We start from the raw sequence: 11,458 nt of genomic DNA, 5'->3' as shown, positions 1-11,458 counted from the left end.
AACCATGTCTGGGGTGCAGGCAACAGTTAGGTGGAACAACTGCTACACTGGGGAAAGAGCAGCATCAGAGCAAATACCTTTTTACAGAAAGTAGGCTATGAGAGTTTAAACACAGCATTAGAAAATTTCATGGATTTTAATCAACCTACACCTACCGTGTACTTTGGGACATGGAAGTAAAAGAACAGGGTTTGTGGGGAGGAATAGTTCACTGGTTTGAACATTAGCTTGTTAAACTAAGGCCATGTCTACATCTAAAATTTTGCAGCGCTGGTTGTTACAGCTGTATTAGTACAGCTGTATAGGGCCAGTGCTGCAGAGTGGCCACACTTACAGCAACCAGCGCTGCAAGTGGTGTTAGATGTGGCCACACTGCAGCGCTGTTGGGCGGCTTCAAGGGGGGTTCCGGGAACGCGAGAGCAAACCGGGAAAGGCGACCAGCTTTGCCGCGGTTTGCTCTCGCGTTCCCGGAGCCACCCAGCAAACCGCAGGGAAGGAGACCTGCTTGCTCGGGGTTCCGGGAACCAGAGAGCAAACCGGGGAAGGAGACCAGCTTCGCCGCGGTTTGCTCTCGCGTTCCCGGAGCCACCCAGCAAACCGCAGGGAAGGAGACCTGCTTGCTCGGGGTTCCGGGAACGAGAGAGCAAACCGGGGAAGGAGACCAGCTTCGCCGCGGTTTGCTCTCGCGTTCCCGGAGCCACCCAGCAAACCGCAGGGAAGGAGACCTGCTTGCTCGGGGTTCCGGGACCGAGAGAGCAAACCGGGGAAGGAGATCAGCTTGATTACCAGAGGCTTCCTCCTTCCACGGAGGTCAAGAAAAGCGCTGGTAAGTGTTTACATTGGATTACCAGCGCTGGATCACCAGCGCTGGATCCTCTACACCCGAGACAAAACGGGAGTACGGCCAGCGCTGCAAACAGGGAGTTGCAGCGCTGGTGATGCCCTGCAGATGTGTACACCTTCAAAGTTGCAGCGCTGTAACTCCCTCACCAGCGCTGCAACTTTCTGATGTAGACAAGCCCTAAGAGTTATGAGTCCGAACCTTGAGGGGGCCATTTACGGAACTGAGGAAAAAATCTGCCTGGGGATTGGTCCTGCATTGAGCAGGGGGTAGGACTAGGTGACCTCCTGAGGTCCCTTCCAACCCTGATACTCTATGATTATTGGTTGGGTGGTAACATGTACACGATAACTCTGCCTGGCTCACGTCTACGGCCGTGCAGCGAGAGCAGAAGTGTCTTTGCCTGTTTTCCAAAGCAACTGGTGATTTTGGGTCGGGTGCCTAACATGAGACCTGCTTTGAGAGGACTGGGGTTCAGAAGTTTAGAGTATAAAAAGTTGGAACCCCAAATGCTTTACAAAATGTCGGTCCCTGCCCCCCGCTACTAACTCTTTCAGGGCGGGCTGGGGTGGGCGCCTGCCTTGCCTGCCCCGTGGCTGGGGGGGCAGGCGCTGGTGTGGGGCGCCTGAGTGTGAACGCTACGTATCTCCCCTCAGGTCACAGAAAAGGGCGCCTGGCTTCCTAAGCACGTTCCTGGCCCAGCGGCACATCCGTCCGGCAGAGCAAAGGCTGACACAGGGTCTAGGAGACCGAGTGAGGTCACCAGCTCCCCCGCCCTCCAGATTCTGGTCGCTGCGGCCGACTCGGGGAGGGGAGCAAGAAGTGGTGGCGTCAGCCCAGCGCTACTCTCTGATCTGGGCTTTCACCATACACTTGACCTTTCGCTCCAGCAAAGAACAATCTGAAATTTAACAATATCGATGTTTATTCAGTCCAAGCAGGCCGAGTTACTCAAGGTTTTAAAAGGCCGCAACTAAACCCACCCAGGTTATCTGGGGCGAATCAGCTACTGCTAATGATCGCCCCGCTCAACGGGACCGAACTGTGGCACCGGGCATTTCAGAGAAGAGGCGGGGGATGCCCTATGTTCTCCCTAAAATGCCTGGTCCGTCCGCCGCTGGCCATGCTGGGAGTTATAGTCTTTTGCCCTCCCATCCCTTCCAGTTTTCTGGGGGTATTGAGATAGTCCCGCCTCCTAGAACTACAGTTCCCAGAGGGCCGTGGGGTAATCCCGTCCACCTACCCAAGTCTTATCCTCTGTGACTACGGCCCCCAGACGGCACCGCAGCGCTGTGGAGGGGAATGGGAAGGAGAATCCGGCCGGAGAGGGAGCGGGCTGCGGCTGCGGCTGCGCAGTTCGCGGCTTCCTGAGTGGCTGGCGGTGGCGGCCATTTTGTAGTGCTGCCTCCCTCTCTTGCTCGGACTGCGGTGTCGGGACCTGGCGCGGGGGCGAGGCGGAGCGAGGGGAGCTGGGGCCCGCACCTTCCCTTCTCGTTGCGCGGCGGAGCCCCCCCAGCGCGCCCCCCGGAGACGGCTGCGGACGGCCCTCACGCCGTGATGGAAGACGACGGGCAGCCCAGGACCCTGTGAGTGAAGAGGGAGCGGGAGCCGGGCGGGGGGAGCCCAGGAGGCCTGGCCAGGAGCAGCCCCCCGGTGGACCCGGGGTTGGAGGACCCCGGGAACTAGCGGGAGGATATTGCGGGTGGGGTGGGAATTCAGAGCGTGGCGCGGGACGTGCTGCCACAGCATTAGGAGCCTGGCCTGGGGAGGGAGGCGGATATTGACGGGAGGGGGTGGGGGGCGAGGGGAGACCACAGACACTGGAGAGAGGAAGGGGAAAGTGGATGATATTGACGGGAGTTGGGGGCGACCGAGATTGCAAGAGGGAGGGAACAGGAAACTACAGAAAGTGGGAAAGGGAGGAGGAGAATTTCGCGGGGGAGAGAACACAACCTGGAGGGAGGCAGAGGATATTGGGTGGGGCGAGGCATGGTCCAGGATTTGGAAGTGTGGGAAGGGAGAAGAGTAAAATACCGACGGGGGGGGGGGGAATCCAGCAACTGAAAGGCAAAGTGCAAAAAATTAAGTGAGGTAGGAGGAGGAGGAAACTAGTCAGGATGATACTGACTTTGAGAGGGAAGTGGAGAGTCAGAAGTCGTGTGAGTGTAGAGGGAGGCCCTGGGGAGATCCAGAATCGTGAATGGGGTGCATAATCAATGGCTGACAGTTTCGAGGAAGACATGTACCTTATTGTACTCTTAAGGCTCAGGGAAGAGCATTAAGATAGGCATGTACATACGCCTGCTTCGTTATTGTGACTAAACCCTCCCTTCACCCACCTGAATTGTATATATGGCAGAAGAATACCCACTACTACTCCAAGGTAAATGGATTCCTCATGGTTCTAGTTTGTGGTGTCATGAAACAGATGTTCATTGTTTCATCTTCTTTCCTGGGGTGAGGTGAAGACCATTGTGAAAGAGGGGTTCTTTCCCTAAAACTGGGTGTTTAGAAAAGTCATTTTTTTCTCCAGTACTTATATAGTATGTTTTTTGTTATACACTGTCATAAGAAATCACTACATCTTGAGTTTTGTGTCAGTGTGTGGTGACTTACTAACAGCTTGAAGGTTTCCTTCTAAGCAAATGAGCTTAATCTTACAAAAATTCCTTAAAATAAACAAATATGTCCTTTTGAGTTGCTTAGTTTGCTAATAGTCATATTGAAATATGCTGTGCTTTAGTTATGTTGGAATATTTTGGAAAGTATAAATAGGCACTCTTTATATGCGTTTTAAAAGGTCTATATATAAAATAAGTTTTATTCAAACTATTTTCAATTAGTTTATAAAGTCAGCTCCCTCTGCCAGTTTTATGAAGAGCAGTATCTACTATATCAGGGGTTCTCAGACTGGGGATCAGGACCCTTCAGGGGGTTGCGAGGTTATTATTACATGGGGAGTTGTGAGCTGTCAGCCTCCAGCATTAATAATGGTGTTAAATACATTAAAAACACTTTTTTATGTATTTATTGGGGGTGGGGGTTGCACTCAGAGGCTTGCTGTGTGAAAGGGGTCACCAGTACAAAAGTCTGAGAACTTCTGTACTATATGAAATACAAAAGACTCAAACTGTGCATGTGGACAAGGAGGGTGCCCTTTTGCCTGCCTTTGGAAAATAGCTTTGAAATGGCCTTTGGGGGCTAATTTGGGTTGTTAAGACACTTAAAAATGCAGACTGAGTTGGGAATAAACTTGGTCTCTAACCAATTTTATTTTTCTAGGTCATAGTCTATCTCTTTCCCTCCTCTTCCCCAATCCACAAAAGTTGGATTTGATAATTCCTGATTTAGCATAACAATTACAAGGCCTACCTTTGCTCTTTGAGGTGCATACTTTGAGTCCTTCTACCCCAAATAACTTTTGGAAATGGATATTGACAGCTCACAACTCCCCATGTAATAATAACCTCGCAACCCCCTGAAGGGTCCTGATCCCCAGTCTGAGAACCCCTGATATAGTAGATACTGCTCTTCATAAAACTGGCAGAGGGAGCTGACTTTATAAACTAACTGAAAATAGTTTGAATAAAACTTTTATTTTATATATAGACCTTTTAAAACGCATATAAAGAGTGCCTATTTATGACAATGGGGAATAATCTTAGGAATTTTTTTTTTTAAGTGAGGGAAGGAGAAAAGAATAAGGTGCACAGTGAGGTTTAATTTAATGAATTAGATATACTCCTGACTTCCCCACTAAAAACAAAAATACTTCTGGGAAAGTTAGAACTAGGCTAAGTTTTAAATGGGTTCTGACTGCTGCTGCTGTTGTCAAGTTCTGGTGTTGAGTTAATAGTTTTGATTGAGGCATCAGGAAGTGAACTAGTTTAACCCTTAGCCATTTAATTACAAGATTACATTTGTGCTAAGATGTCTGAAATAACACCTCAGAAGAGCTGCAGAAGAAGATTGAATAATCACATATGATTATAAATCTGCTTAATTTGTGAAGTTAATATACAGTAAGTGCTTTTCTTAAAATACAAAGAATTTTCTCTTGCATAATATCAAAAATCCTGCTGTAGAATTGCTTAGACCTTCCAACACCTCTGGCTTCATCTGAAATACCAATAATGTGTTTAAATTTAGGATTCTCACTTAAATGCTCATCTTGGGGGTTTTTTGGGTTTTTTTATGGTTACTGTATAACATTCATGCCTTTTCAGTTGAACAAGATGCTCACTGACATCTAGTACCAAATAGTAATGCACATTGAACTCTAATTGTTTTTAAAGTAAGTAGTAGATATTTTATATTTAAACCCAATTGATCAATTGTATAATCATGTGGTCCATAAAATAAGTATCACGGTTCTGTGCGCATGTGGTATTTCACTTATCAGAGATAATAGATCTTAGGAGTTCTCTTCTATTACCATACTGGAAAATACTGTACGTTATCATTTTTTTCTTCTATAGACACCTGCAAGTTAGGGATCAAATGTTTTAATTGGAAAAAAGCCCTAAAGACATTAGGTCATAAGTAATTGTTTTAAATATTAATTGCCTACAGTATTAACTTATTTTACAGTATCTCAAATGGTATTATATTACTTTCTGGTGTTTAATGACTTTCTTAATGGTTAAAAGTATCTGAAATACTAGAAATTTAAAGACCATTTAACCTCTCACAGCTCACAGGCTTTTATATAAATCTGAAAAAAAAAATATTGTTGGCTTACTTCTCAAAGGAAATGGTAGTATTTTGATAAATTGTCAGCTTATTTTTATAACTCAGCATAACATGGCAGTATGGTAAAGAAGAAAAAACTATGTTTACCTCTACAGTGCCTCATATAATGGTGTCTGGATGCTGATCAGAATCTCCTTTTTAACATTATATAGAAAGTAACAGCAAAAAAGTACTTTTGAATTGATCCTCAGTGCCACATTGGTTGAGACTGAAATCAGTAATAAAATATATTAGACTAACAAAAAAGCAATACAGTTTTTGAGGCCTCAAAAGCTCTTTTGGTAAGAGTACTTTAGAACTTTCATATCAACCCAGATGTGTTGTTCGTAAGTTTTAGTTGGAATCAAACTTACTCTTCTAATGTCTGTCAGATCCTTATCCTTCACAAACAATAGACATTGAAGTCTATTACTTTGATTCCCTGGGAAGCTAGAACATGATTCCTGCCAATGATCTGTTCTCTGACTCGGGACTGCCCTTTTTGCACACTAAAGTTGTTAATTCTCCAAGTTAGCAGTTTTGTAATAGTCACCACTGTACACAAAGGTGTTATATCACCTACTATGCCAAATTATGTATTTTGGAATGTGGAATCTGATCCGTGGGGCACTGAGCTGAAACTGTTAAACTTTGAATCTCAAACTTCACTTAAAGCTAAGTCTCATAGATAAAGGTAATTTCTTTTCAATTGAAATTTTTATAGTACAATATGGAATTTCTAAAGCATTTCCTTTTCTCCTGCTGCTCACTAGCAGTATCTGTGAGATGATGCCATCTGACCAAGTCAGAGAGTTAGAATTTATGTGAAAATTTCACCATATAACTTACCCCTTTTCTTACCCTCCCCACAAACATTCAGTATCCTCCTTTAAGGTAGAACCTGGAAGAACTTTGATGGGTCAAAAAGAAATAGCTATAAACATAGCTGTCCTCACTTGCCTGTTTATCACTGTACAATATGTCACTCTCATAGTGTCTTTTCGATCCTCTGCCTAGTTGATTGTTGTACTCTACTGTTAGGATTTTTCTTCTACTAGCTTAACAGGATCTGTGAACTTCAGATATTGTTTCTTGGGACTGGTTTTCATTATGGGGAGATCCACACTGCTGCAATTGATGCATCAGGTGGTTCTAGTAAAGACCCACTAAATCAACCACAGAGTGCTCTCTGGTTGACCCTGTTACTCCAGCTCCTTGAGAAGATTAAAGTAAGTCGACGGGATGCAGTTCAGTTAAGACACCGAGGTAAACCGATCTAAGCTATGTCAACTCTAGCTATGTTATTCACATAGCTGGAGTAGCGTAACTTAGGTTGACTTACCCCGGTAGTGAAGAGAAGTCCTTGGTCTGTAGACATTGTCAAAATCGTTCAGTAGTACAATGTCTTGGACTTCTGGTATCTGGTCTAGGTTTTTAAACTATGCCTATCAGTGTAGTATGTAAGTGCCACAGTTTTATAGAAGGGAACACACTGTACAAATATGTCAGTGTGCATGAAGCCACAGCATATTGATGTCCCATGAATTAAGGAGACAACCTAGAGAGGTATAATAAGTGCCTTTCTCTATTGTATAATGTTTCAGTTTTGCAAAATCATAATACTATCCTGTGGGTTATAATAATATAAAAAGCTTGGAAGACTTTGAAAATGGTATTTTTGAAAGCACTTGCTTTGCTCGAAACATCATATTACATAGTTCTGCAAACTTAGTATTTTATAGTCTTAATACATAGTACAACTTTTAAACTATACACAATTTATATTAAAAAACCTTTCTAGGCTGGCTGCATGTTACAGGTAGCTGTTTCCCTGGCTGTTGTGAAGTCACAAGTATATTGGCTTGCCACTCAAACCAAGCTGGTGTTTTGTGGCTTAATGGGGAGTGGATGTTGGTAACATAAGACTTCAGTTCCAAAGGTGCTGAGTGTCTTCCTTATCCTGGTTATTTGGGATAGTCAATTACTTTACACCAAAGTTGTTTGATATTTGTATTTTGTTTTAAGTCATCTTTGAATATATTGGGGACAGTGCTAATATTAAGTACAAAGATTGCATAAAATATTAAAGCTAAATCTTGCTCTTTAACTCCGACTGGCCCAAACTTGTATAAGTTTGCATGGCCAAATTGTTCATGTAGTTCTAGAAATCTGGACTCTGCAGATATTGCTATGCTTATGTTATTTAACATTATATTACAGATTGGTCTGAGGGTACATCTACATTGCAAAAACAAACAAAACCGTGACATTGAGTCTTAGACCATGGGTCAGCTGACTTGAGGTAATGGGGCTTGTGCAAAAGGGCTAAAAATAGCACTATAGATGTTCCTGTTTGGGATGGAGCCTGGGCTCTGAAACCCAGCTCAAGCCCTAAAGGGAACATCTACACTGCTATTTTTAGCCACATAGATTGAGCCTAAGTCAGTCTAACTTGGCTCTGAGACTTGCTGCTGCAGGTTTTTGGTGTGTGTGTGTTTTTTTTTTGTGGAATAGATGTACTTGAGTCTACAGTACTGCAGTTTCAGAATGGTAGCAATTTAAGAATAGTGTTAAAACTGCTTTTGTCTATTTTTTTTGTAACACTGAAAGTTGAAGGAAAACACTGCAATATAGAGTGATGCAATTATCTGATACGCATTTAGGGAATTTTAAAAAGCTTGTTCTTAAGCCAATAAAGCAATGGTCCCCAACCTTTTCGGCTGGCAAGCGCCAGCCGAAGTACCACTGCGGTGGTGGAGCACCCTCCGAAATGCTGCCAAATTTCGGCAGTGACGCCTCTTGATGACGCTACATGCCATCGACGAGAGGCGTCCCTGCCAAAATTCGGGAGCGCCGCCTCTCAGTGACATCACTTGTCAATGGCAAACGGCGTCATCGAGAGGCGTCCCCACCGAAATGCCGGCGGGTGCTCTCCCGAGGGCCAGGACGCGGGCGCATTAAGATGCCCCCGCGCCCGCGGGCACCGCATTGGGGACCACTGCAATAAAGCATTATACTTCCTTCAAATCTAGGAATTAGTTGTCCCAGGGTAATATTGCTTTTTTCCATAAGGAAGCAGCCTACAAAATGGCTGAAACATGAGTTATAGCAAGTTCTTAAAAATCATTATGCAAAAGGTTTAGTAGTTATATAAACCTACCTACTGTCCTTTTTGGAAATTTTTTAAATAGCGTGGAGTAAAGCTTATGCTAATTCCTGAAGAATGATTTCTTTAGTTTCTTGCCAGCATGAAAGAGATTCTGTTTTGTATAGTTTTTGCACAGTATTAATATACACTTTGGAATGATGCGCTTTCTGATCTTTTATTATATTGCAAACGTCTTCCCTCATTTCTTTGAGACAATAGAGATGAAGCCAACATGACTTAATTGTGTTTACTGTCATGTTTGTGCCGTGCAGTTGATCAGTGTGGACTGTGTACACCATTTGGGAATGTGTTAGCTTATACTGCTGCAGCGCTAGCAGAGGAAACACAAGTGCTCATTATGTAGGTCCTACAAAAATAATGGTTATTTCTTGACAAGGATTATTTTATTTATAATCTGGAGAGGTTTTTTTTGTCTGATTCTAGTAATATCCTTGAAGGTTAAGTGTTCAGACTATGAATAGTCTGCAAGTTCTTTAAACATTAAGCATTGTTTAGTCCAGGGGTGGGCAAACTACGGCCTGCGGGCCACATCCGGCCCGTGGGACCATCCTCACTGGCCCCTGAGCTCCTGGCCTGAGAGGCTAGGCCCCAGCCCCTCCCCTGCTGTCCCCTCTCCCCCAAAGCATCAGTTCTCTCACTCCACCACCGCCGCCATGCTCTGGGTGGTGGGGCTGTGAGCTCCTAGGGCAGCATAGCTGCAGAGCCTGCTCTGAGCTGGGTGGTGGCCGTGAAGTGGCCTGGCTCCAGTTGGGCGGTGCGGCTGTAGCGCCACCAGCCACTGGTGCTCCAGGCAGCGCAGTAAGGGGGCAAGGAGAAATGGGGGGTTGGATAGAGGGCAGGGGAGTTTGGGGTGGTGGGCAGGGGTCTGGATCGGGGTCAGGGCGGTCAGTAGGGAAGTGGGGTTGAATGGGGGCAGGGGTTCCGGGAGGCAGTCAGGAAGGAGGGGATATGGATAGAGTGGCATGGGACAGTCAGGAGACAGAGAGAAGGGGTGGTTGGATGGGGCAGGGGTCCCGGGGAGGCCGTCAATAATGAGAGGAGGGGTTGGATGGGGCGGCGGGGGTCAGAGGACAGGGAGCGGGGGTGTGTGGATGGGGCAGGGTTCCCAGAGGCTGTCAGGGAATGGGGGCAGGGAGGGTTAGGAGTTGGGGGCCGGGCCACAACCCCCTCACCTAACGGTCCCTCCATAAAATTTACAAAACCCGATGTGGCCCTCAGGCCAAAAAGTTTTCCCTCCCCCAATTTAGTAGCTTTTTTTTTTAATTAAACTAATTTTATATGGCATATATTTATGTACACCTCCACCTCGATATAACGCTGTCCTTGGCAGCCAAAAAATCTTACCATGTTACAGGTGAAACTGTGTTATATTGAACTTGCTTTGATCCACCAGAGTGCGCAGCCCCCCCCCCCCCCCCCCGAGCACTGGTTTCCCACATGATATCCGAATTGGTGTTATATTGAGTTGTTTTATGTCGAGGTAGTGTTTGTGTAGCTGGCTGCTGTATATTTTATGTGTGTGTGTGTGTGTGTATATGTTTGTATGTAGCTGGTTTATCTGGATATCTTTTTTAAAAAAGTTGTTTGTTTTGGTGAAATTTATTCTAAAATGTTGTGAACCATTAGTTTCTGATAGTGAGTTTTCCCTACTATATATAGAATTGACTTTGTAAATATGCATGCATGTTCTAAATGGGAAAGTTTATATCCAGGTGATACCTTAAAAAAGCTATTCAGGACCCCAATTAAAATTTAAGACCTTTTGAGAGATTAGAGAAACAAATACTTAACCTTCACAAAAACAGTAATTAACAAGTGCTGTTTTGAAACCTAAAAGGTTTTCTCTTGATTTAGATCTGTGTGATACTGGTGCAAAACCAGTTAAGTAGGTAGGGTTGATTTCAGCGCCATTGGAGTAGAAGACTGACCAATAGGGAACTATAACATTGGCAGAGAGTTTATTTCAGGCTTTTCAAAGGTAATAAACAGACAAAAGGGAGTAAATGTAAGTGTTTAAAAAGTGATTTTAAAGATAATTTGGTGTTTCTCATTTTTTTAGTTGAAGGAAGCAACTTTTCAAACACTTTAAATGGCTTTCACTTAGTGTATTTCTGCCTTCATTTTTACCCATATGAATTAAACTTCATAGTGAAGTTTTTTGGAAGTGATACGTTAATGTGAAATGTCTGTGATTTAACAGGCACACTTGAATACTTATAGTTGGATGGTATTGTGATACTCTTAAGTTGTAAATATACCTACATGATGTGAATATCACTGTCCTCCATATTGGAGGCTTTATTGACAAACACACACATTGAATATCTCTGTACAACTTTTACATATAAATTCAGTTCCACTCCTGTGCATTTAATTACTGAAATTTGATAATTTAAATTAGAAAATGTATATTTTCAGCAGTTTTTCATGACATGGCTTTATCTTTTGTGGAGGTGAATTCTAGATTCTCTAATAGCTTTCAGTATTGAAGAAAGTAAATGAAGTTTCCTGTTGGAGTTTGAGTAGGAAACTTTTTTTGGCCTGAAATTGACCAACCGATACACTTTTAAATTTGGAATTGTCATGAAGGTTGTGTAAGTACTAAAAAGTTCTTAAGTCTTAAAAAAAAAATAAAACAAAATTGAAAGGGCAGTATAGTAGTTTGTATGAGAATGACTTTTGGTCAAAACTTGCAAGAGTGTATGGTGCATGTGTAC

General features: G+C 44.0%; 1 protein-coding gene across 4 annotated transcripts in view; it reads left to right on the top strand.

Annotated features, from left to right (window-relative positions):
* The first annotated feature begins 2,203 nt into the window (after window positions 1–2,203).
* TIAL1 (TIA1 cytotoxic granule associated RNA binding protein like 1) overlaps window positions 2,204–11,458 on the top strand; it is a 28,027-nt gene continuing 18,772 nt past the window's right edge. For 2 of the 4 annotated variants that reach the window (XM_030568179.1, XM_030568183.1), the window contains exon 1: window positions 2,204–2,427. In XM_030568179.1, coding sequence (XP_030424039.1) covers window positions 2,399–2,427 — 29 coding nt within the window. In that variant the 5' untranslated portion in view covers window positions 2,204–2,398. The remainder of the gene's footprint in view (window positions 2,428–11,458) is intronic. The other 2 variants (XM_030568180.1, XM_030568182.1) reach the window with 2 other exon arrangements.

Source organism: Gopherus evgoodei, chromosome 7, assembly GCF_007399415.2.
Source record: "Gopherus evgoodei ecotype Sinaloan lineage chromosome 7, rGopEvg1_v1.p, whole genome shotgun sequence".
Classification (NCBI taxonomy): domain Eukaryota; kingdom Metazoa; phylum Chordata; order Testudines; family Testudinidae; genus Gopherus; species Gopherus evgoodei.
This window is presented reverse-complemented; position numbering and strand designations above follow the sequence as displayed.